At 45.5% G+C, this 27,619-nt stretch overlaps 1 protein-coding gene across 3 annotated transcripts in view; it reads right to left on the bottom strand.

Moving 5' to 3' along the window:
* Positions 1-27,619, bottom strand: part of DLG5 (discs large MAGUK scaffold protein 5) — a 244,339-nt gene that overhangs the window by 37,366 nt on the left and 179,354 nt on the right. For 2 of the 3 annotated variants that reach the window (XM_073571224.1, XM_073571223.1), the window contains exons 20-22: positions 26,885-26,959; positions 11,150-11,318; positions 9,938-10,051 (exon numbers count right to left, since the gene is read on the bottom strand). In XM_073571224.1, the coding sequence (XP_073427325.1) occupies positions 9,938-10,051; positions 11,150-11,318; positions 26,885-26,959 (358 nt within the window). The remainder of the gene's footprint in view (positions 1-9,937; positions 10,052-11,149; positions 11,319-26,884; positions 26,960-27,619) is intronic. The other variant, XM_073571225.1, reaches the window with a different exon arrangement.

Below are 27,619 nucleotides of genomic sequence, written 5' to 3' on the forward strand. Positions count from 1 at the left end.
AAAAATCCATGTTTCTCCTTTGCCTCATTGGCGGACACAGGTACTGTGGAACGTCCTAAAGCAGTCCTTGGGTGGGAATTTGACTCACCGATCCAAGCTGCATACACCTCCTGTCTAAAGGTGCCCTACCGCTGCTTGGAGAATCCTTCTACCCAGACTCGCATCTGCCGAAGCCTGAGTATGGATATTGTAGTGCTTTGCGAATGTGTGCAAGCTGGACCAGGTTCCAGCCGATGCCTGGTGCCGAAGCGCCCAAGAGGCACCCACTGCCCGAGTAGAGTGTGCTCTGATCCCTGCTGGAACTGGTGTGCCTCTGATGCGGTAAGACTCCTGAATAGTCAAATTAATCATCTGGCTATGGTCGATTTTGAGGCAGCGAATCCCTTCCTGCGCCCCTCGGGAAGCACGAACAGTGTGTCCGTCTGACGAAAGGGTGCCGTCCGCGTCACGTACCTCCTGAGAGCTCTCACCAGGTCAAACGTATGAAGAGCCCTTTCCACACGGTGTACCGGTGCGGGACAAAAAGAGGGCAAGACAATATCCTCATTGAGGTGGAATGAGGAAACGACCTTCGGCAGAAAAGGAGGAGCTGATCTGAGAACCACCTTATCTTTGTGGAAGATCAGAAACAGAGCTCGGCAGGATAGAGATGCCAGCTCTGAGACCCGCCTGATTGACGTTATTGCCACAAGAAATACTACCTTCCAAGAAAGGTAGGTTAAAGAGACCTCCTGTAACGGTTCAAAAGGAGCCTCCTGTAGAACATTTAGGAACAAGTTAAGGTCCCAAGCCTCCAGGGGCGCCCTATAAGGAGGTACCAAGTGGGAGACTCCCTGAATGAAAGTCTTCACCTGCAGATTGGTGGCAATCCTGTGCTGGAACAGAACGGATAAGGCTGATATTTGTCTCCTGAGGGAACTTGGGGCCAAGCCTGAGTCTAGGCCAGACTGAAGAAAACCAAGATGCTGAGAATAGAAAATCTCAGTGGAGAACAACCATGGTTCCGACACCATGTGAAGAAAACCTTCCAGGTGTGGTGATAAATACGTGCTGAGGCCGGTTTCCGGGCGGTAACCATTGTAGCGACCACATTGCGGCTGAACCCAGCCTGGGTTAGAATCCAGGATTCAACGGCCAAGCCGTCAAACACAAGGCGCCTGAGTTCGGGTGGTAGATTGGGCCCTGGGACAGTAAGTCTGGGTGCTCTGGCAGGCACCACGGAACGTCTGCGAGTAGCTGTACTAGGTCTGCGTACCATGCCCGACGAGGCCAATCTGGGGCAAGCAGAATCACTGGCACCCCTTCCGCCTTGATGACCCTCGGAAGTAGTGGCAACGGGGGAAATAGGTATGGGAGGCGAAACTGGTTCCATGGCAGAACCAGCGCATCCACGGCAATTGCCTGCGGATCCCGGAAACGAGCGACAAATGCTGGTACCTTGGCGTTCACTCTGGAGGCCATTAGGTCCACATCCGGCATCCTCCATCGTTGGCAAATATGCTGGAAGATCTTGGGGTGAAGTGACCATTTCCCGGATGCGAGACCCTGCCGGCTGAGGAAGTCTGCCGCCCAGTTCTCCACGCCTGGGATGTGGACTGCCGATATCGCCAAGTGGTTTCTCTCGGCCCAATGAAGCACATGCCCTACCTCACGCATGGCTGCCCTGCTGCGGGTGCCCCCTTGATGATTTATGTAAGCCACAGCCGTGGCGTTGTCTGACTGAATCCGAACGGGCCGGCCTGCTAGAAGGGGATGAAACTTTCGCAGAGCTAGCCGGATTGCCAGTATTTCCAACAAGTTGATTGGGAGGCGTGTCTCCTGTGGCGACCACCGTCCCTGGGTCGTGTGGTGGCGAAAAAACGGGATTGCAGGGTGGCCATGATGACTGCCATGACCTTTGTGAATACCCTGGGAGCGGTGACCAACCCGAAGGGCAGTGCTGCGAACTGAAAGTGTAGGCCGTTGATGGCGAAGCGCAGGAACCTTTGGTGCGGGGGAAAAATGGGGATGTGTAGGTAGGCATCTTGGATGTCGATAGAGGCCAAGTATTCTCCCCGCCCCATGGCAGATATGACTGAACGGAGAGACTCCATCCGAAAATGTCTGATCCTGATAAACTTGGTTAGGAGCTTTAGGTCCAGAATGGGCCTGACAGCCCCATCCTTTTTGGGCACCGTAAACAGGTTGGAGTAGAACCCATGATATTTTTCGTTCTCCGGTACGGGAACAATGACTCCGTTGTGCTGGAGTAATTTTATGGCCTTGAGTAAAGCCCTTGCTCAGGCGATTACTTTTGGAGGACGGGAAAGAAAAAACCGTCTTGGGGGGTATTTGATGAATTCTATCTTGTACCCCGAGGACACCAGCTCCGTTACCCATGTGTTGTGTGAAACGGAGAGCCAGGCATGGCGAAACCAAAGCAGGCGGCCGCCTACCTTGCTGAAGTCGCCTTGAGATGGCCTCAAGTCATTTGGCTGCTGATCTCTGGGACCTGGGTCCCCTTGATCTGGGCTGGTGGGTATGAATTCTCCCCAACGGGTTGGCTCTATAAGAAACCTGACGATCCCTGTCCTGGCTGGGACGACCTGAAGCGGCGGGATTGGTCGCTGCAGCCCACCCGGGGTTGTGAAAGGACCGAAACCGTGTCTGAAGTTGGTGGCGAAACGGCTGCTTAAGCCTTTGTTGAGGGAGGAAGCTGCTCTTTCCACCTGTGGAACCAGAGATGAGCTGATCCAACTTCTCCCCGAACAGACGACCGCTCTGATAAGGCAAGGAAGTCAGGGATTTCTTGCAAGTTGTGTCTGCCCGCCATGTCAACCATAAGGCTATGTGCCCACGTTGCGTTTAAATCTGGACACTGAAAACCGGACTCCTTCCCAGAAATCACGCGTTTTTCCGCGCGATTTTACCGCGATTATGTTCGCGATTTTCGCATGCGATATTCAAGCACTTTCCAAGCGATTTGAAGCATTGCTTGGAATGTGATTGACAGGTTGTTCACACTCGTCAAACAAAGTGTTTGACAAGTGTGACCAGCTTTTTACTACTGAGGCCGCCTATGCGGCATCAATAGTAAAAGAATGAATGTAAAAAATAATTAAAAAAATAAAAAAATCGGGGTATATTTACGTTACGACGTCCCGCGCAGTCTCAGCGACGCTCCCGTTCCCAGCGATGCCTTGCGAGACCTGTGATGACGTTGGTCTCGCGTTGCTATAGTGATCTCACGAGACCGCTAGTCACGCGAGACTACGTCATCACAGGACCTTGCCACAAGGCATTACTGGGAACGCTAAGGCCCGGAAAGGCAGCGCGGGACATCGGAAGGTAAATATACCCCAATTCTTTTTTTTTTTTTTTTTTTTTTACAGGGGTATGGTACCAAGGGCCTGGAGGACAGTCTCCTCTCTTCCACACCGTGGGTACCAACCGCACGAGACGCTTAAATTTGTGCATGGTGGGCATAGCCACATGCGAGAAGTAAGCGATTCTCATGCATTCCTATGGGTGCGGAATCGCGGCAATTCTTTGCGATTCCGCACAAAAGAATGAGCATGCTGCGATTTTTTCCGCGATGTGATTCCGCCGCAGAAAAAAGCGCAGCATTAGCAAAGCATGTGCGGAATGCCATAGGAATGCATGGGGTGCCTTCTGCACAACATTTTCGCGCCGAAAATCGTGGCAAAAATGCTTAAAAATCGCATCGTGGGCACACAGCCTAAAGCTCTCCTAATGGAGATCGCATTTGCCGCAGCGAGAGCCCGCGCAGTTGGCCGCATCCAAAGATGCATTAATTAGGTAGTCCCCAGCCAAAGTGATCTGATTTGCGATCTCTGATATCTCTGCTGGTAGGCCATACCCTGCAGGGCTCTGTTCAATGATTCTGACCAAGACATCATGGCCTTTGCTACCCAGGTTGCCGCAAATGAGGGGGAGAGTGCTGAACCTGATGCCTCAAATACTGAGCGAGCTAGGCTCTCTGTGAGACGGTCAGTGGGATCCTTGATAGAGGACCCACTAGGTATGGATAACAGGGTCGTAAAGGCCAAGCGTGACACGGGTGGATCTACCGTTGGGGACTCTGCCCATTTTTTACGGAGATCAGGGGCGAACGGATACCTCGCCTCGAGCGCCTTTTGCCCTGAGAACCATTTGTCGGGCCGCTCTCTGTGTTGCTGTACTATGTCCTCAAACTCTGGGTGAGAACTAAACACTCTATGCGGTCGCTTTGCTTGCTTAAATGAGACCTTGTGACCTGAGGCCAAGGTGGAAACATCTTCGATCCCAAGGGTCTCGTTGATGGCCTCAATGAGACTGTCAATTGTTTCCCGGTATTCTAGAGAACCTGAATCAAGCGGCTCATCAGAGTCGTAATCTGAGCTCCTGTTAACGACCCTTGGTGAAGGTGAGCGAGAGGCCGAACTTATGGATGCCGAAGCACCAGATGGACCGGGAGACGCTGTGTAGGTTCGTTTCCCCGGCGTCTGCCTGGAGTGAGAGTGGCCCCTGCAGGGCGGAGGCTCCTATGAGGTGGAGGACCCCTCTAACACAGGCGAACCGCTTCTCCCTGCCCCTATCTGAGGCTCAAAGGGACTCGATTGCTCTCGTAAGCAATGCCATGGCTTGGGACAGAGACAGAGCCCATTCTGGGGGGCTCAGACGCAGAGGAGGGCTCCTGGGCACGTTCGGAATCGAAGGCTTCGCAAATCTGCATGGGAAGGCGGACTGACAGGAGGTGCACGCAACATATAAGAATGTGTGTGCCTTTGCTTTTCTGGACATGATAGCTGATAGGTGATATGCCAAGGACCAAAAAGCTGCTTAGCCTCTGGAAAACACAGAGGATGGCCTTCCTCCAGAGGTAGCACTTACCCCAGTCCTATGTCCCCCGTCCTGCACCTGTCAGGAGTCTAGCCCGCCGACCAGCTGTTCCTTCTTTAAAAAACAGCACGCTCCGGCGTGTTGGCGGGCCTCCGGATGAAGAAGTGGCCCCGGGACGTCATGGGGCGGGACTTCCGTCCACGGCCTAGTCCCTGGCAGAAGCCGGGGACTAAATTTCTGCCGTTCGCCCCGATGGGCGGGTCCGCCGGAAGTGGTCGCGTCACGGGGGCGGGACTTCCGCACGCGGCCTAGCTCCGGGAAAAGCTGGGGACTAAATTTCTGGCGAGCGCCCGGACTCGGGGCCGAACACCGGGCCCAGAGCCTGCGCCGCCAGCTGCCACGCTATGTGGCGAACCGAGGAAGCCCGGGTATGCCTAAGAACGGCACCAGGAGTGTCGACCACGGGGTCCACAGGAGCCCTCCCAGCCCACCTCCTTCCATGCCTCACCCCTCGATGTCCTCTTGATCCTCAGGTTAGGGGGGGCGGAAAAAAGTTTTAAGGACGGTGCAGGCACCCTAGCTCTTCCCTTATAGGGGAGGAGGAGAGGGACTGTCCGCCACCTTCCATCACCGCTGTCTGGCATTGGTGATGCAGTGGGGACTGCACGGACATTTTGCAGACCTCTGTACAGCCTAGGGTTTCACTACCTTAGGGTGGTCAGGGCTCAGTCCGGCATCATGTCCCACGTAGCGGGAAAGGATACGTGGAGGCGACACTCGCACATGCTTGCCCGTTGTTGGTTTGGGGAAATCGGACCCTTTCAATAGGATCCGTTGCCCCTGTCTTATCTTCATGGAAAAAAAGACCAGACGTGTGCCTCCAATGGACACTTATCAAAAACTGATTCCGCCCACAACCGGGGCTAGGGTGTATACGGCGGAGGAGCTAACCTCTTTTTTTCACTTAGTGTCAGCTTCCAGGCGGCAGTAGCATACACCCACAGTACCTGTGTCCCCCAATGAGGCGAAGGAGAAAAATGACATACTCACCTCTCATCGCTGGGGGCCAGGTGCCGTTGTCACCGCTGGCTCAGGGCCCCGGCACCTGCGATATTCACCTTTCTCTGTGGAACGGGGCAGGTGAATATCGCATATGCTCACCCCGTCATACTCAGCCCCTTCTGGCACAGTCTCTGCAGTTCCTGCTTCTCCGATGCCAGCAGCGCCTTCCAGTGTTCAGCGGTCAAGTGGTACCGCTCATTAAGTAATGAATATGCGCATATTCACTACTTTAATGAGCGTTACCAAGTGACCGCTGAACAGAGGAAGAGCTGCGGCGCCGGAGACGATCTGAGAAGCAGGGGCTGCAGAGACCACGCCAGGAGGGGGTGAGTATGATCTGACAGCCGCCCTCCCTCCCCCGCCGACCCCCTGGTCTATGACTCGAGTAGAAGCCGAGAGGGGCACTTTCGGCCTTAAAAAATGGGCTGAAAATCTTGGCTTATACTCGAGTATATACGGTATATATTTTTGCCTAAAATACAAAGGAAATCTGTCATCTTAGAGATCATTTAATCTTCAACTTGCTTAAATATTCAAAATAACAGTAATTTTGACCAGGGGTTCCCAAACTTTTACACACCACTGTATTTCAATACCAGTTTTATGTACATATAATGCTTTGATTGCTTTTTATTACAACTTTTACAGAGGTGAGGTGTCCAAAAAACTCACAATCCAAGCTAATTGATTTTTTTTCCCTCTATACTATTCACTAATTAAGTTAAATCCATGTTTTAAATCGATCGGACTTTTACAAAGCGGTGGTACCAAATGTGTTTATTTTTCTTTATTTTTAACAGGGCAAAAGGCGGCGATTTGAACTTTCAGATGGAAAAAATATTATTATTATTTTTAATAGGCCTATTTTTTCAACCTGTGATCATCTGATTGCTTTTACTAGACACTGCAAGATCACAGTAGTATATAGTGAAAATTTTGATCATCTATGGAGTTCAGTATATGGCTGAGCTTCACAGGAATACTGAGATGAGAGTGACAGGACCCTTTAGCAGACCCTTGCCTGTCATAGTAACCCAATGGACACAGGCACAGTACGCATTCCATTTAAATGGAAGGTCAGAGACTGATAGCAACATCTAAATGGTTAACAGCCTTGGCTGGAAATCAGTTCCAGTTATTACTTTTAGAAATGCTGGCTATATAACATTCCTGGTATCTGCACCATGCGGGGGGAGGGGGGGAGGAGCTTCTGAGCCACCTCCACACGTAAGAAACCTCTTCCCAGAATGTGAATACAACATCCTTTTGTGGGAAGGGGTTAAAAAAATTGATCCGTTTATAACAGATAAAAAACATATACAAAAAATGTCTGTTTTAAAACTGAATTGAAAAAAAAAGAATCAGTTTTAAAGGGAATCTGTCAGTGGGATCATCCCCCTTAAGACGTTTAAATGCATGCAGGTCATAGGAAAAGGAGTCAAATGATACCTTGATATCTGCGATCTGAAGTCTTATTCCAGAGAAATCCATGTTTTTCTTATTTGTAAATAAGCTTTTCAGAACTATGGGGAGGATGTTGCCTGGAAGATAACTCTCTGTCTTTATTTTAAATAAAAGGGGTTGTTGCCAGTGTAAGACAAGTAATGAACACAGAAAAGTAGAACTGAACTTGGTCTTCTTGCAAACACATTTTCTGCTCCTCTCTGAGCTCTGCTGTGTTGTAACAATATTGCATCCCTGTCTGCCTGTGAGATGGAAGCTGAAGCTGAGAGGAACCTGCAGATTTGTTAGGTATAATCACACACAGCTCTGCAGTGAAATCGGGAGAGCAGAGAACGGCCATCAGACATCACACTCAAACTCTCTACACCTACATATCAGACACTCACCTACCAAAGATGGGGGGACACCTGGATGTTTGGGTCTGGTGGATTGGGCTGAACAGTTGCAAAAAATTGGGGTTCGGGAACAGTACTCGGACTTGATCCCAGATCCCATTTACTTGAATGAGGGTCCCGAACATCCAGTGTTTGCTGCAATGTCATGTAAATGACAGCATGGCAAACACCGATTATGACAAGCTGGTCAGACAGCCGCAGTTTCCACGCTTTGCTTGACTCTTCCCACTTACCCTGTACCGGTGGCAAGTGGGGTTCATATTTGTGGGATCGAAGTCATCTTTGTATTGTTGGGTGACATGAAGCCCACAAATTACTAATGGAGAGGAGTCTATAAGACACCTATCCATTACTAATCCTATAGTTATATGGTAAATAATGACACAGCCAGAATAAAGTCTTTTATTTGAATTAAAACAAAACACTTTTCCATTTTTATTTCAAAATAAAAACAGATACTCACCTTGTGCCTAATTCCACCGAATCTCTTGTCTCCTGTAATAAAACAAAAATCAAAAACAACAATATCCCTCACTTATCCGTCGTTCTGTCCCATGCCATAATCCATGTCTGGGGGATAAACAGTTTTCAACCTGGATGATGCCAAGATACAACCATCCAGGCTGAGAACCACTGGGTAATGAGCTGCTAAGAGCGCAGCATCAGTGACTAGCAGTGACACCATCGAGGTTACTGTCGGTCTCTGATGCTGCATTTCCAGTCGGGATGAATTGCTGTGACCTCTGTGAGATCCCCCGCTAGCACTGTGAGAAAGTCTCACTGTGCAGAGGCAAGTTCACCGCAGTTCAATCGGTAGAATTTCACTGCGGTGGATTTGAACTGCGGTGAACTCGCCTCTGCACCGTGAGACTTTCTCACGGTGCTAGCGGGAAACTCACCAAGGTCACCACAGTTCAGTCCGGCTGGAAATGCAGCCTCAGTGACCGGCTGTAACCTCGATGACATCACCACATGTCACTGATTCTGCGCTCACAGCAGATAATTTCTCAGTGGTTCTCAGCCTGGACAATCGCATCTTGTCACCGCCCATGTTGAAATTGTTTATCCTCCAGACGTGGATTATGGCATGGGACAGAACGACTGACAAGTCAGGGAAATTGTTGTTTTTATTTTTTTTATTACAGAAGACGAGAAACTCAGTGGAATTAGGTGTTAGGTGAGTATAACTGTTTGTTATTTTGAAATAAAAATGGGAAAGTGTTTTGTTTTATTTCAAATAAAGACTTTATTCTGGCTGTAAAGTTCAGTAGGGGTAGCGGTCGATGAGGAGCGGCAGGGGGGTGGCAGATGGAATAAACGAGAGTCAGTGATCCACTGCAGCTCCAGCCATACACCTCCGGTGGAGGATAGTAAGCTAGGACGAAGAAAATGAATGGTCTACGGAGCGCTGTGAGAACAAAGACACCAGAAGAATCTTCGTTAACCTATAACGCGTTTCGATGGTAACCCCGTCTTCATCAGGTGGCAGTAAATCTTAAAGCTCTTAAAGAAACATACAAGGGAATTACAGAAAATAAAAACTAAATTTTGGAAGCAATGTAATTTTCAAAAGATTAATGTGCATCTCTCCAGTTTAGGGTAACAGTGACTATTAGACCTAATGCTATCCATCGAGGAATATTCAATTATTATTAGCATTAGAAGCAGCTTTTTATGTGGATTTAGACCAAAAACCTTGCAGAACTTTTACTTTATCATATGTGTTGTTTTTTTTTACTGTGTATTAACCTAGTGGGATTATATAGTACATGTGTACGGCAGGGTCAAGTCCTCTTTTAATTCCAGGTCCAAAGATTGATTGACAGTCTTGTGAGAAGGCACTATAAGTACATTTAACATAATGCAATGATTCCAATAATACCACTGTATCAAAAACATCCCCTTTAAAACCGCAAGACAAAGGAGAATCAACACATGCACCAACATGCAGAAACTAAACAAAATACAAGACTTGACGCTTCAATTACAGGACACATCAATAACAGCAACTTACACCCCCCACCCAGTGAAGACAAAGTAAATGTATGAGGACAGCAAGACACCATTTCCAGCATGCCAACAAAGCAGGGGTGAAGAAAGCTGTAAGAAAAGCAGCAGATGCTATGTACACATTAGCGGAAGATATAAGCTGAAGTCAAGAATGGTGAAGACTAAAAGTCAGGCAAGAGGCAGACCTCAAACATCTTACTGAGGAAAACCTAGGCCTAGAAGGGGCTTGAAGCCTCAGTAAAGACCTAGTACGGAAGACATATCTAGAAGACGAAACGTGGGGAAGAAAGTAATAATGGCTTGGGGTACAAAAGCAACATGGAGTTATGAGAATGAAAGAATATGTGAATCAATATTGCAGCGAAAATAATTTTAAGCAGAAAGTTACATGCGAAGTATGGTTAGGAAAGTAGCATAAAGGTCAGAATGAGAAGTGTAGGAACAGACCATGTTCAAAGGAGGGAAAAGAGGGAAATATAAAAGAAACATGGATTAATAGCTGACACTTAAGGCAAACACCATGAAAACCATTAAACTACACAAGACAACATTTCTTAGCAGCAGGAACTCTTAATTACAGGTTTTAATCTACACTTTAAACATACAAACAATTAATACCGTAATATAATTGATCAATCCTGCTTGAGACTTACGCTATGTAAATGCACAATAGGGATTTATTTCTTGAAACATTGGGGGAGTATACAGTGCACTGCAGATTAATACTAGCTTTAGATCTATTACACATTTTTTAAGGGTAAAAACTACAGTTTTAGGTGAACATTTGCACAGCAGCCACAAGGTGACAAAGATAAGAAGTGTGTTTCCCATATCTTGCAAGTGGTACCAAACTTACACCATGGGTGGCATTTTTATTTTTTGCAATTTATGCCAAACCTAGTAAGTGTATGGATCCTATGACAATAGTAATAACTCTCTACAGTTATAACAAGTCATTCCAAAACTCTTCCGTGTTTCTTCTATAGCTGTAAAATTAAAGAAGTTGTCCAGTATAACGTTTTTTTTTTTTCATAAATCTTGCTATTATATGCCACTCAAAACATCCACTGTGTTTATTTTAGCAATATTACCTTTTAGCATGCTCTAGCAGCACATCTGGTGGCAGCAACTATACCCAAAGTCTTCTATGTCCCCCATTGACATGAATGAGAAATTTCAATGTGATAATATGCCAAATACAACTTATTTGAACTCAATCTAGCACAAAAGGTCTAATTTAGTCAAAATGTCTCTCCAATTCTATTATGGATGTATGAATCCGGCAAAAATAATTGGTTCTGCTAACTAACATTTTCTAATAAAGCAATTATAATACTATGCCTACAACAGAATTATTGCATATTTATATTTAGTTTTAAAAATATATATAATTTTACCTGTCTTTCTTGCGTTCCCCCATGGGTACAGTGCTGATGGAAATTCTAGGTAAGCTAGCAATGGAATTTTGTGACTGGCTACTTGCAAATGACGACAATTCTAAGTTAAGGGGAGAATGAGGAGGGCTGGCAAGGCTGGGACTACTGCACTCGGATTGTGAAAGAGAACCTATGAATAAAAAAGAAAGGAAATGCACATGAGCATATTTCTTTGTACAAGAAAAAACATTTTAGCCACTTTTTAATAATCTCTAGAAATGGGTGTATCCATTGTGAATTGTAAGCAAGCTGCCAATTAGTGGTGGGGCTGGGATACATCAATTAACCTGATTGGCCTGCACATGAGATCTACACTGGCAGTGATAATATCCTGCTAATAACACACTGATTGTACCGAATCTACAATACACAGCCAAGTAAGTGAAATGTCCATGGAATCAACCTCACTTGCCCTATATTATGCCACTCTAAGATTAAACAGAAAATAACTGCTGACACAGCACAAGGCATTGCACATGTGGTACCTTCCAATGCCATGTGCAGTGCTATTGGTGGCCGCTGAGTTTGATCCGATGCCAGTCAATCAGCTACCATGTTCTACACTGGAGCACTGTACTATTAGGGGGCACCACTATAAAAAAAAGACATTACCGCTGCTCTAATAATTCAGTTCTATCTGTAACTCAATTAGGATGTTTCATTAGGAAGTGTCTATCCCTTTAAAGCGAAGGTGCCGTGTTTTTTCATAATTTAATGAAAAAAGAAAATAGTATGAAAAGATATTGTTCCCTAAGCTTGACTCAGAGGTGTGTATGTTTGTTTTTTTTTTTACTGTATTAATGCAGCCACTGGGGGTTGCCATCTTACCTTTCTGGCTGCTGAACGACACTTTCCAGTTTCCATGCTCATTTACGGCAGTTCCTGGGCATTAGAGACAAGAGTCGGCTGCTGACCCCTATCTGTATCATTGCAGCAGCATGAGCTGTGAACTGGGCACGCCTCTGAGAGCAGCTCAATTCACAGCTGTAGGTGTGGCCAGGCGCCATTTTATTAGAGCACAGTGCTTTCCTTTTAGCTCCATTTACACTCTATTGCAAGCCCTGTTATGCCGGATGCAGGGCTTGGATGTTCACTCTGCACATACCAGCTGCAGGAGAGGATACAGGACAAGCTCCTGTAGACCGAGCTGCTCTTTCCAAAACACCCGACCAGCTGCTGCCCCTGCTCTTGCAAAACACTTGGCCGTCTGCTGGACATCTAATCCTGTCCTGTATGATAATGACTTCTGAACCGTGTATCTAATCCTATCCTCTGTGATACTGTCTGCTGAGCCGTGTATCTAATCCTATCATGTGTGATACGGACTGCAGAGCCGTGTATCTAATCCTCTCCTGTGTGATACTGACTGCTAAGCCGTGTATCTTATCCTATCCTGTGTGATACTGACTGCTGAGCCGTGTATCTGATCCTCAGCCGTGTGATACTGCTCTCCTGAAATACTCCGTGCTGCTGTCACCCTGCTGGTTTTGTGTGTGATCTATATGGTGGTATTGTGTATGATCTATATGGCGGTATTATGTGAGAACTATATGGCGGTATTATGTGCGAACACTATGGCAGTATTATCTGCTAAAAGGGGACCCATTCTAGGGTGGTTCTGGCTGAGCACCTGAACACGGGTCACGGGTAATGGTTAGGTGCAGTCAGGGGAGGGCTGGTGAGGCAGCTGATGAGAGGGGTTTCATTTTTATCGTTACTGTATGGCTACATTTCCCCCCAGCTTGCTTCCCAGCGTCACCCCGGACTGTGCCTGTTGCCTCGCTTTCACACATCGCCAGGACAGGATCTGAGGAGGGGAATGGGGTCTTTGCATGCAAAGTCTGGATCAGAACAGGCTGTTATGAATGAGTCACCGTAGGAGGCAAAAACAGAAATACTAGCTAAGTCCAGAAAACCAGAGAAGTTGGCAGCTATCGGATTGCAGACCCCTGAACCTATCAACAACAACTAGCAGTAGCCGTGGGGGGTTCCTACGGTGCCCTAGACCCCTCGATCACAGCCGGAGAACTACCTAGCCTAAAGACAGAAAGGGAAATCTAAACTGCCCCAGAGCAGACCCCAAAGCAATAGGCAGCCCCCAACATATAATGACGGTGAAGCAAGAAGAAAAAACACTAACACAGATAGAAAGAGACTGAGCAAATGATGGGGCCCAAGCTAACTAGATAGGACAGGATAGGAAAGCTGCTGTCTGCAATCCGCCAAAAACCCTATCAAAACAAGAGCCAACAGACTGACAGGGAAAAAGGCCCTGAAGACGCTAGGCTTCAAAAAGACTATGTCAGTACTCAGGTATTTTCTGAAGAAAGAGCAAACAGACAAAAAGGAATTCAGCTCACCCCAGCAGGGAATGGCAGAATCCAGAAAAGCAAGGCAAAATAAAACCAAAACACAAATGCAAAAAGGCAAAGCAGAAAACTTAACTTTTGAGGAGCAGGAATCAGACTGGTCTCCTAGAATCCCTCAGAGAAATCACCAGCGAGGCAGAAGGGCGTCGGCTGCCTTATATCCAGTCAGAAATTCCCGTCACCCAGTCATCCTCTACCAGCTCAGGTGCTTGGTAATCAGCTTCACTACCTTCCTTCACCAGAAGAGGGAGTTCATCAGACCTCAATGGTGAAGGGGAAAATGAACTCATAACAACAGGCAATCAATCAGCAGAAATGTTTCCTGGATTTCTGTGGTGCTTTCACCCTGCTCCTCCCCCATACATCTCCCTCTGTGCCCCCCCATAGACCAGCACACTGCTCTCCTGAAAGTATTAAGTTACGTACCGGTAACAGTATTTTTCGGAAGCCCATGACAGCACCACGAGAGAGGGGATCTGCCTTTCAGGAACAGGAAACCTACAGATACAAAAGGGCGGCACCTCTCCCACGCATTTAGTCGGTTTACAGAGCTTGAGAGGCTACCATGGTTAGTGGCACAGCATATATACAATCTATATATCCTATTTACAATTTATATACAATCTCCCACATAAGGTAAATCCGTGAAACAATCTTCTAAAAGGAGTGCACCCCTATACGTGAACAAGGGAGGGAACTGTCATGAGCTTCCGAAAAATACTGTTACCGGTACGTAACTTAATACTTTATTCGGACTCCCATGACAGCACCACAAGACAATTACAGAGATGTAAACTAACTTAGGGAGGGACTACAGTCTGCAGCACCTTTAGCCCAAAGGTGAGATCCGAGGAGGCACCCATATCTAACAGATAGTGGTTAAAAAAGGTGAAAGGAGATGACCAGGTGGCCGCCTTACATATCTGGTCAATTGACACTCCAGATTTCTCTGCCCAAGACGACGCCATGGCACGAGTGGAATGCGCCCTCAGATTCTGTGGAGCCAGACCGCCACCTGCTGTGTAGGCAAGAGAGATAGTCTCCCTAATCCACTTTGCTAATGTGCGTTTTGATACCCTAAACCCTTTCTTAGGACCTTGGAAGGATAAAAACAATGCGTTCTCTTTCCTCCAAGGATCAGTAACTGATATATATTTTAGTAGGCATCTTTTAACATCTAACGCATGAAGCGTCTGCTCTTTAGGGTTGGTAGGATTAGGGAGGAAGGAAGGGAGAACTATCTCTTGTGTCCTGTGAAAGTGTGATGCTACCTTGGGCAAGTATACCGGGTCCGGTTTTAGGATTACTCTATCCTGTAAGAACTCTGTATAAGGGGGCAACCTGGAAAGTGCCTGTATATCACTTATTCTACATGCGGATGTTATTGCTACCAAAAAAGCTGTCTTAAGGGATATAACCTTTAGCGAGGCCGAATCTAGAGGTTCACATGGCTTCTCTGTCATAGCTGTAAGGACTAAATTTAAGTCCCATGGTATACATTTATCCCTGTGTTTGGGTCTAGATCTAGTAGCCGCTTTGATGAATCTAGCCACCCAATAGTTGCTGGCAATATCACAGGTAAATAGGGCCCCCAAGGCTGAAACCTGTACTTTTAAGGTACTTGTGGAAAGACCCAATTCGAGACCCCTCTGGAGGAATTCTAGAATCTGTTTTGTGGGTATTCCATCCCTGATATTAAACTCAGAGGTGGACAGGAATCGCCTCCAGGTTCTAGCATAGATATTCGTAGTAGTTTGCTTCCTGCTTTTCAGGAGGGTGTCAATTAAATTTTTGTAGAAACCTCTATTCTTCAACAGTGCCCTCTCAAACACAACGCCGTCAAATGGAGTCCCGCTACTTGTGGATGGTTGACTGGCCCCTGTTAGAGGAGATCCGGAAGGTTCGGCAGTACCCAGGGATCGCATACTGACATGGTCCTCAACCATGCGAACCAGGTCCTTCTGGGCCAGAATGGGGCAATTAATATGACCCTTGCTCGATCTTCCCTGATCTTTCTTACTACCAGAGGTAAGAGGCTTAATGGTGGAAAGGCATGTGCCAGAGAGAAGTCCCATTTTATCAGGAAGGCGTCCACTGCCAGTGGATATTCCCTGGGGTTCAGAGAGCAGAATGTTTTTTCCTTTCTGTTTTCTTTGTTGGCAAACAGGTTTACCTCCGGCTGACCCCATTTGCGGACAATCTGGTTGTAAATGTCCGTGTTTAAAGCCCATTCTCCTTGCCTTAGGGCTCTGCGGCTTAGAAAGTCTGCCTTCATGTTGTCTTTCCCTCTGATATGGAGCGCAGTTAAAGATTGAAAATTTTCCTCGGCTGTCTGAAATAGACGTTCCGTTATCCGAATCAGGGCATCGGAGCGTGTTCTCCCTTGGTGACTGATATAGGCTACTGCTACCTGGTTGTCCGAGAGGATCCTCACATGATGACCCTGTAGGTAAATAATGAGTTTTTTAACTGCCAACTCAATCGCCAACAGTTCCCTCTGGTTAGATGAGGTTTCAGTTTCGGAGTCCCAATGTCCCTGCACCACTATGTCCCCCATATGGGCCCCCCAACCCAAGGGGCTAGCATCTGTGGTTATTATGCGGGTTATCTGCGTCACCCAGGGCACCCCTGAGGATAAGCTATTGTCATCAAGTCACAATCTAAGAGATGTAAGAGTCAAAGGGCTCAAAGATACCTGACCTTGTAGAGACCCCTCTAAGGCCCTGTTGCTAACTAGGACGTCTCTCTGAAGGGATCTAGTGTGAAATTGTGCCCACCTGACTGCTGGGATACATGAGGTCAAAGAGCCTAACAGAGACATGGCTTGCCTGAGGGTCATGGAGGATCTAGCAATTGCCCGAAGTACCTGCTGTTGTATGTGTTCTAGCTTATCTAATGGCAGAAGACACTGCTGGGTTTCTGAATTTAACAGTAAGCCTAGGAACTTTTGGACTCTTAGGGGCTGAAATCGGGATTTCTCGTAATTTATTATCCATCCGTGGCTCTGTAGTCTGGATTTAGCCTGCTCTATCTGGGATAGACAATGGTCCACCAAATTCCCCACAATCAAAAAATCGTCTAAGTACAGGACAATCAAGATATCAGCCCCCCGCAAATGAGCCATGACCTCGACCACTATCTTCGTAAATACCCGGGGCACTGCTGAGAGACCAAAAGGAAGAGCTCTAAAGTGAAAATGACGGATTAGACCGTCCATTGAAACCGCCACTCTCAGGAACTGCTGGAAGTCTGCGTGGATAGGCACATGATAGTACGCGTCTTTCAAATCCACGACTGCCATAAAACACCCTTCAAACAACATCTTTATTGCTGAACTGATGGATTCCATCTTAAAGGTGCGATTAACCAAAAACTCATTGAGGGAACGTAAATAAATAATGGTTCTAAATGATTTATCTGGCTTTTGGATCAGGAACAGGGGAGAGTAGAAACCTCTACCTCTCTCAGATTCCAGAACCTCCACCAGGACCTTTTTCAGGCACAGACTAAAGATTTCTGCTTCTAAAGCAGCTTGTTCAAGTGGCGAAGATCTTAAGGGAGTTGGTTTAAAGGTATCCCGTGGAACATAACTAAACTCCAGCTTGACACCGGTGGATATTACGTTCCGCACCCAGTCACTGTTGGTGATCTGCAACCAGGCTGGGAGGAAGGCTGACACGGGAATTGCTAGTCATTGGCCCGGTTTCTTTCGCTCTCTTGACGAACACCTGAACATGAAGCCCATACGTCTTCTCCTTCTATCCTCCCATCTGGGACGGTCTCTATTAGGTGAGGGATTGCGCCTTCTCCCCTGACCGAATCTCCTTCTATTGAACGGACGTCGGTAGGATGCGGACCACAGATTAGGGAACTTTTTCTTATCGTCCCCCCGGCTTTCTCAAGCAACTCATCCAGGACTGCTCTGAACAAATATTCCCCTTCGCACGGGATAGTGCAGAGCTTTGACCTGGATTGAATGTCTCCCTGCCAGCACTTTAGCCACAGGACTCTACGAGCCGCATTAGAGAGTCCTGCTGCCCTGGCGGCCATTCTCATCGCATCAGCAGGGGCGTCCGCTAGGAAGGCTGCGGCCTCCTGGATTACTGGTAGGGCACTAAGAATTGTCTGTCTAGGCGTCCCTTGTTTCAACTGAGACTCCAACTGGTCCAACCAGATCATCATGGACCTGGCTGTACATGTTGAGGCTACTGCTGGTCTTAAAGAACCGGCTGCCATCTCCCAGGTACCTTTAAGGAAGGTATCTGCCTTCCTATCTAGAGGATCTTGAATCTTTTCGTTCAAGGGGAAGACCCTTCGCTTTCTCTGCTCCAGCCCCCCGAACATGACATCCTGCATGGATAATTGAGGTTTAGGCTCCTCCACTTCCATTGTTCCTCTCACCGCCTTTACCAGCTTGTCCACCCAGTCTAGCAGCAGACAAAACCAGCCAGAATCCTCTTCCTCCGAGGAGGATGAGGGGGATGAGACAGGGGAGTCCTTACCCCTCCTCCATTCTACCGAGGAATCTGACTCCACAGGGTCCCCACCCCTTAAGCTCTCTGGTTGGGACAGGGATTTCAGGGTTTCTCTCATCTCTGCCCTGACTATGTCCTTTAAGCTTGCAGCTATTATGGGTGATTCTTCCGCCACTGTCTGCTGGATACAGGGGGGACACAACCTTTTGGGGCATGAGTCCGGTAATGGGCATGCACAAAGTGCGCATTCTCTGTGTTTTGTTTTACTCATGGATTTCTTCCCCTGAAAGTAAAACATAGAGGGAGGCCCCGTCACTGAGTGAACATTCACGTAGATCACTTACCAGTGCAGCAATTAAGCACCAGAGAATGAGGGGGATCTTTCTAAGTCAATGCTCCTGTCTGTCTGGAGGAGCTTTTATGACTGGATTGGTCAGTTCGCCCCGCATGCTCCTTACTGTACTGGGACTCTTTTCTTTTGTTTGACCTGCCGAAGGTCCTCTAGGGGCGGCAGTGATGATTGTCGCTGCTGCCGTTGCTGCTGCTGCTCTCGTTCACTCTCCATTACTGCGTGCAATAATGTGGCCATGAGCATGTAACCCCTTTTGGGCCTTGCTTATATACCCCTCCTCCAGACAGCAGATTTTCAGCGCCCTCCCCCTTTGATTGGGCCCCCCTCCCCAGCTGGCGCCGCTATCGGCCGGTGACTCGGCGCTTACCGGCGCCTATTCCGATGGGCGCCACCATCTTGGAGTCTTCGCGCCTGCGCAGTGGCGCCGCCGACCTGGAAGTGCCCCCAGGCTCCGCCCCCGACGTCACCGCGACCCCGCACACACTTCCTGCGTAACCGGAAGTCCCGCGGGACGCCCGGGCATTCCTTCCACAGCGCTCCCCGGTACCATGCAGCCATGCCAGCCCCCCGACCACAACAACCGTGCCGCCGGAGCAGGGAGACCCCCGGGGGCATACTCACCGGCGGCAGCTGATCTCTTCCCTGGAGGCGGATATCCTCTGGACACCGCTCCCTGCTGTAGACGCCACCGCCGTGCAGCCCAACCAGGACCACCGTGGCGTCTTCCAGGAGCTCCGCACCTGGCCGAAGTAGGAGACTCCCCCCCCGCTACCTTTACCGGCCGGTCGGCCTGGGATCCATCCGGATTCCATCTGTAGGATCCCGTCCCCTCAGGAACAGGAAACCAAACTGATGCGTGGGAGAGGTGCCGCCCTTTTGTATCTGTAGGTTTCCTGTTCATGAAGGGGAATCACCTCTCTCGTGGTGCTGTCATGGGAGTCCGCATAAATACTCTGCGCTGCTGTCACCCTGCTCCTCCCCCATATATCTCCCACTGTGACCCCATAGACCAGCACACTGCTCTCCTGAATTACTCTGTGCTGCTGTCACCCTGCTCCTCCCCCATATATCTCCCTCTGTGCCACCCCATAGACCAGCACACTGCTCTCCTGAAATATTCTGTGCTGTCACCCTGCTCCCAGAATCCTTGCTGCCTGCCATCCTCAGTGACTGAAGACCCCATTCCTCTCCTCAGATCCTGCCCTGGCGATGTGTGAAAGTGAGGCGACTGGGGCCTGATATATGGTGGAGATAACAGGGTGACAGCAGCACAGAGTATTTCAGGAGAGCAGTGTGTGGGTCTATGGAGGGTCATAGAGGGAGATATATGGTGGAGGGAGCAGGGTGACAGCAGCACAGAGTATTTCAGGGGATCAGTGTGCTGGTCTATGGGGGGCACCCTGTTCGGTGCCAGGGATTGTACATAGAGCGCTGTGTTTTATACACATGGATGGACCGTCTGCTTGTCTGCTCCACAGAAATCCAGGAAACATTTCTGTTCTGATCCAGACTTTGCATGCAAAGACAGTAAGTAACTTTGCAGGCCCCTTCAAAATGGCTGCTCACTGTGTTCCTAGATGTCATCCTCTCTTTTCCCTTAGAAAACACCCAGAAGGGGAGGAGAGGAGTGACCTCACAAACAAACACACGTCAGCAGATTCTGCCCATAATTACTGCAGAAAACTGGGAGGTTAGCGTGCACTCTAGTCCAATAACAAGGTGCACGTGTAATGCTGGCACCTTCCCTTTAATGAAACAGTCATAGGTATGTAATATGTCCAGATCAGCACAGAAGGGCTCTACTCACTGATAACCAAAGAATCATGCTACCGTGAAGTAAAACTACAAACACCTCCAGGCTAGTACACATATTATAGCAACATAATTCCATCTAGAATTAATTACATTTTATGCTTCTTTTTTATGTCTTTAAAGGAACAGCTTACAGCAAATATTTCATATTATTCAAGATTACTCATGCCGAAGCTAAAAAACTAAGCAAACACAAACACAGCTTCTACTTGAGCACAGCAGTATATCATCATCACTACTCTCTCCTGTTGCAATAAATTATTACAGTGATTGTTTTGCTGACAGAAAATTGCATATACTGGATATAATTGCGGCAAAGTGTTAAAAATTAATTAAAAATTAACACTGAAGTCACAGGATTTAAAGTGAACTTAACAGGCTGATACATGGCGCCCGATCCGTGGGCAGCATGCATAAGACAGGGCTGTGACATCTCAGCCAGTTATATTTGTTATATTTGATTTAAACACTGGGATGTTTCAACTTCATGACAAGGCCAAATTTTACAATTCTGACCAGTGTCACTTCATATGGGTATAACTCTGGAACGCTTCAACGAACACCACTGATTCTGAAAATGTTTTTTCGTGACATATTGTACTTCGTGATAGTGGTAAAATGTGTTGTGAAAAAAATGGAAATTTGGCAGTTTTCTAACTTTCTTATATTTATGCCCTTAAACCCAGGGCTGTGGAGTCGGTAAGCCACAGTTGCGACTCCGACTCCTGGATTTTATCAGGCTCCGACTCAGACTCCGGCTCCGACTCCATAAATGGCCAATTCATAACAACAAATTTACTGTTGTAAAATATTAAACATCGTGCTTATTCAGTTTCTCACCATCATATAAGTAATCAGACCACTTAGAGCAAAAACTACATTTATTAGAATACAATTAGAATATAGCAAATAACTTTTATAAACTTTTCTAAACTGTAAGTAAATATGCAATAAACACTTTTATGCAGTTAATAAGAAGAAATCTATACATTTGTCCTCAGAAAAAGTATTGCCTCTGTCAGATCCTCCTTCATGGATGCCCTCAAATCTGATCTAATTATTTTGAGAGCAGAGAACAACCTCTCTACACTAACTTGTGTTGGTGGCAAAGCAGTAACCACTCGGGCAACATCTCTGACAATGTCAGGATACAGAGGAATCGCTTGTTGCACTGTTATTTTTGATGAACGGTCAAATTTTTCAATTTCTTTTAGTGCACATGAAAAATTCTGCTGAAATGTACTGGCTGTGTTCCTTGATGGGGATGACTCTTCTTCTATGCGGGAACGCTTTGCACGGTCCTTGTGATCCAAATATTTTTCGAAATTAAATTCTTCATCAGTTGATGATATGGGTGAAGATGTGGCAGGACGACCAAATTCTTCTTGTTCCTCCTGACTGTTCTGCAACCCTTTCATCCTTACTGCTATTTCAAACAGAGCTTCTTTTCTTTTACTTAGCTGTTGATCATCTAGAAGAATTCGATGCATTGGGTCTACAAAAACAGCTGCCAAAAGAATGTTATTTTGTAATAGTAGCTCCTCTCTCCGTTTAATTGATGTAGCAATGCCACTTGCAATTAACCCTCCTCTTTGGGACAGGCGAAACATCAGGCTCTTCCACTCCTTTAAGAAAATACCTGGAGTTAAGTCCTCTGCTTGTAATTTTTTAGTCACTGTAAATGGGTGCTCTAGCAATTTTTCCAGCTCAGTCACCTGATTCCACTGACTTTCATTTAGCGTCAGTTGAGGGTTAGCCATGTCTACAAGAAAGGTTTTCAGTTCAACCAAGCGCTGAATCATTAAGTACTGCCCCATCGTGTGGCTTGATCAATAATTGCCCCTTTTCCAGCACGTCTCTTCAAAATTGAGTCAACTTTAGGGGTTCTGGCAACAGTAGCCAATTTTCTCACCTTGCCAATCAGTGCAGCAGCATGTCCTTCTTGCAGACTGTCTCTTATAGCTAGCTGTAGCGTATGCACAACACAGCGCATGTGATGAATGAAAGAACATATTGACACAGTTTCAACAAGATCATCTAAATTATCATGTTGCAGTTCATCTGAAGCAACTTCAGTTTGCTCCTCAGTTACAATACTGTGTTCCTCTACTTCAAACATTTCTGTGTCTGTGGACCCAGAATGTTCTTCCAGCTGCTGGTCACCATCTTTACTCTCATTCATTAGCTTATTAGTACTTAGTACTTATCATATTTGAAGCATTGTCAGTTACGACAGAAAGAACTTGCTCTTTTTTAAGTTCATAGTCTTGCAGAACCTTTTCTACCAAGACCTGGAGACACTCACTGGTGTGATGAGCTTTGGTGTCTTTTACTGCCAATGTCTTGGTAACTATTTCATTTTTGTCACAAACAAATCGGACATTGATGGCAAAATAGTTCACTCTGTGACGTGTGCAGGCATCCATTTTAAGAAACAGAAAGCGTCCCTTGAGAGTTTTTTTAAGTTCTTCCTTTTGTTTAAAAGTTTCTTCGATTACTAATTTTCTAATACTCTCTCTCTCTCCAGAGAAACACCAAGCTTGCCATTTCCCCATTCAGACACATAAAAGCTGGTCATGAAAATAATGAAATAGGCACACTATCCTTTACAACAAGCTCTATGATCTGTTTTTTAAATGTATCTACTGTCATTGTCACAGTAACTTTGTCACTGACAAAATATCTTGCAACTGATGGCTGCAAAGTTCTCTGCTCCTTTGTTTGGCTGGAAGAGCTGGGCACTGGTTCATTGGTTTGGATGCAGTCTTTCTCATCCACTGCTTTCAGTACTTCTGGATGAAAGCGCTGTAAATGTCTCTTTAGATTAGAAGCTCTGGTAGGAGCATTTTTATCTTTGCCTGAATAGGCACTCATCTTGGCTTCACAGCATTTGTTTTCGTCTGGATCATTTGTCATACACTGACAGACATAATGTTTTCTATCTTGAGTGATGGTGAAATGTTCAAATACAGCTGATTTAATGTGATGCTTCTTTGACATTCTCAGGTTTTTAATTCTGCATTCACAATCCAAATGACAATTGTTTTTCCTAAAAACAATTGTACAAAATTCTTGCCAGGTCGTACAACTGATATAGTGGTCAGTAATACTGTTATTATTCCTCATGTACTCACAGTTAACTGCTGCAAAGTTTGTTGAAAGGATAATACTTCTTCAGTCTTCCTCTTCTGAGTAGCAGGCAGCTGTGAGATGCTTGGAAGACGCACACCTAGTATGATCTAGTCTAGAGGAGGAGCTTTACTACTAAGAATTTGCAACACATTTTCACTTTCAGTTTCATACATTGTAAGTAGGGGGGTTGGGGCAGCATGAGGTTAACCAAGTATAAGATTAGATAAGGGCAGTGGAGAACAGTGACACACAAGAAGTAAGAAATGTCTCTATCTCCAGCAGAACTGCTTATCACTGTTGTTCATAGTTTGATAGAACATATATATTTGAGTAACATTTATAAAATTCATATGAAAGTTCAATTATGAAATATTAATACATTTTTTTTAAAGCTGGAGTCGGTACATTTCTACCGATTCCAACCAAAACTAACTCCGACTCCACGACTCCGACTCCACAGCCCTGCTTAAACCAGAGAGTTATGTCACACAAAACAGTTAATAACATATCCCACATGTCTACTTTTACGTCAGCACAATTTTTGAAACAAAATTTTTCTTTTTGTTGGGAGGTTAGACCTTAAAAGTTGACCAGCGATGTCATTTTTCCAACAAAATTTATAAAACTATTTTTTTTTTTTTTAGGGACCACAACACAGTTGACATGACACCATTCTAAAAACTGCATCAGTCAATATGCTCAAAACCACATTCAAGAAGTTTTTCACAGGAATTAATGGAATGTGGAAGAAAAAAAATGAACATTTAGCTTTTTTACACAAAAATTTTACTTTAGACTCATTTTTTTTATTTTCGCAAGGTTAACAGTCAAAAACAGACCCGCTGATACCCCATAAATGGAGGAAAACTACTGTTTGCACGCTTGGCAGCGCTCGGAAGGAACACCGTTTGAATTTTTGAACACAAAATTGGCTGTAGTCATTAGCGGACGCCATGTCGCATATGGAGAGAGCCCCTCCATATGGAAACCCCCCACAAGTGATGCCATTTTGGAAACTAGACCCCTCAAGGAATTTATCTAGATGTATGGTGAGCACCTTGAACCACTGGGTGCTTCACTGAAGTTTATAACATTGAGCCATGAAAATTAAAAAAAAAAAAAATCACAATTTTTCCCACAAAAATGTTCTTTTAGTCCCAAATTTTGCATTTTGAAAAGGGTATCAGGAGAAAATGCACTGTATAATTTGTTGAGCAATTTCTCCTGAGTACGCCAATACCTAATATGTGAAGGAAAACTACTGTTTGGACACACGGCAGGCATTGGAAGGGAAGGAGCGCCATTTGACTTTATGAACATAAAATTTGCTGGCATCTTTAGCGGCCGCCATATCTCGTTTGGTGAGCCCCAGATGTGCCTAAAGAGTGGAAACCCCCAAGTGACCCAATTTTGGAAACTAGACCCCTCAAGGAATGTATCTAGATGTGTGGTGATCACCTTGAACTCATAGGTGCATCACAGAAGTTTATATGCTGAGCCGTAAAAATAAAAAAAAAATGTTTTTAGCCCAAACTTTTTTATTTTCACAAGGGTAACAAAAGAAAATGGAACCCAAAATTTATTGTGCAATTTCTTCTCAGTATGCAGATACCACATATTTGGGGAAAAACTACTGTTCAGGCACAGGGCAGGGCTCAGAAAGGACAGAGTGACGTTTTAGTAAGCAGATTTGGAGTGGTCTGCAGGTGTCATGTCACTTTGGAGAGCCCCTGATTAGCTTAACCTGTGGAAACCCCCAAAAGTGACCCCATTTTTGAAACTAGCCGCCTCAATGAATTTATCTGGATGTGTGGTGAACACCTTGAACCCACAGGTGCTTTACAGAATTTTACAACGCTGATCTGTAAAAATGAAAAAAAAAAAAAAAAAAAAAAACATTTTTCCCAGAAAAATGTTTTTTAGCCCCAAATTTTCTCATTTTCACAAGGACTATCCACCGCTAGTCCCACACGCTCCACAGGCACGGCGCGCACCTCCAAATATTTTCAGACTTGCCAGTTTGTTTGGCCATACCGCCCCTGTTACAGGCAGCAGTTTCATTAACCGCCTGATTATATTCTATTACCATTGATCTTATGGGTCCGCCCATATCCCTGAACAAAATATAACGGCGACTGATGAAGGTCCAGCATTAGGACGGAACGTTTCTGTTACTACTTTGTGGATACCATTAAATTCCTTGTCTGATCACTAAGTTGAGTGCTGAGTTTCATGGTGTGTGAACCTACTCTGGCACCTTCTTATGGCTGTGCACACGCCTATTATTCATACTATTACTCTGGACCCCGTCTGGCCTCTGTTCAGAGGTGTCCTCCTTTTCACAAGTGCACAAAATTTCAGAGATTTACAAGGAAAAAAATCAACAGCAGGTGAAGAATTGGTTTTATTTATTTTTTACGCCGTTCCTCATGCGGTATAAGTGATTAGACGAGATTATTCTTTGGGACGGTGCGATTACAGTGATTCTAGATTTTGTTTGGTTGCTGTCACACACGAAAAATAATTATTTTTTCTAAAAAAAATAGTTTTTGTGTAAAAGCGCCAAAACATAAACAAAATACAAATGTGGTATCGCTGTAATCGTGCTGACCTGAAGAATAAAGCCGCCTTAACAATTTGCTGCTTTTTGGTTTATTCTTCCTCCCAAAAATTGGAATAGAAAGCGATCAAAAAATGTGCCAAAAAATGGTACCAATAAAAATTTCAACTCGTCTTGAAAAAAAACAAGCCTTCACGTGACTCTGTGTTCGGAAATATTGAAAAATGACAGCTATCAAAATATGGCCATTGGAAAACTTGTTTTTGCAATAAAAAGCATCTTTTAAAGCCACTTAAGGGACTGAGACTGCGCTGGAGACTAATCAGACAAGCGGGTCCCTGGCGGCTTCTCACCACCCACTGCACTGTATAGACAAGTCTCTCCCTATGTCACCTCTCAGTCCAGAGCAGCAGTTGCATTGCTATGCTTTAAAAGCGATAAGAGTGAAAGTCACGTAGACTAAGTAAACAAGTTAAAATAAAAATTAAAAATATGCTAAAAAATATCACAAAATAATAATAAAATATATATATTGTACCCATAAATACTTTTAGGGAAACCTAAATAAACAAAAAAGTACACGTCTGGAATGACCTAACTACTTAACCCAATCAGTGAACACCATATAAAAAACAAGGCAAGAAACAATGTTTTATCATACTGCCGAGCAAAAAGTGGGATAAAATGCGATCAAAAAGATAAATGTAAATAAAAACGGTACTCTGAAAATGTCATATTGTCCCACAAGAAATAAGCCTCCATATAGCTCCATCAGCAGAAAAATAAAAAAGTTATAGCTTTCAGAATAAAGCGATGCAAAAGTATGTTTTTCTCTGAAAACGCTACAGTGTATCAGAGTCAAAGATTCATGGGTGAGATCATATAGCCAGGGCCTAGTACATGCTGCTCGTGGATTGGACACCTTGTATCAGCGTTCTAGTTTCCTTTAAACAAATACACACTATGTTGTCACACAAAACATTGTATGGAGCATACCTCTGTCTGACCCCATTGTGCACCTCAAATATCTTGGTGTTAATGGGATTTTAATGCGTTCAGTTCTTGAAGATCCTGAAAGAAAAAACAGACAATGTATAAAAAAAAAATTTTGATTAGTACACTTACAGTGGGGAAAAAAAGTAGTCAGCCACCAATTGTGCAAGTTCTCCCACTTACAAAGATGAAAGAGGCCTGTAATTGACATCATAGGTAGAGCACAACTATGAGAGTCAAAATGAGAAAACAAATCCAGAAAATCACCTTGTCTGATTTGGCAAGATTTTTCAAATTATGGTGGAAAATAAGTATTTGGTCATTAACAAAAGTTCATCTCAATATTTTGCTATATATCCTTTGTTGACAATGACAGAGGTCAAACTTTTTCTGTAAGTCTTCACAAGGTTGGCACACATTGTTGGTGGTATGTTGGCCCATTTCTCCATGCAGATCTTGTCAAGAGCAGTGATGTTTTGGGCAACACGGACTTTCAAATCCCTCCAAAGGTTTTCTATTGGGTTGAGATCTGGAGACTGGCTACACCACTCCAGGACCTTCATATGCTTCTTATGAAGCCACTCCTTCATTGCCCTGGTGGTGTGCTTGGGATCATTATCATGCTGAAAGACCCATCCACCTTTTATCTTCAATGCCTTTGCTGATGGAAGGAGGATTGCACTCAAAATCTCATGATACATGGCCCCATGCATTCTTTCATGCACACGGATTAGTCGT

The sequence above is a fragment of the Dendrobates tinctorius genome, unplaced genomic scaffold (genome assembly GCF_039654945.1).
Source record: "Dendrobates tinctorius isolate UK_male_01 unplaced genomic scaffold, ASM3965494v1 ptg000028l, whole genome shotgun sequence".
Taxonomy (NCBI): domain Eukaryota; kingdom Metazoa; phylum Chordata; class Amphibia; order Anura; family Dendrobatidae; genus Dendrobates; species Dendrobates tinctorius.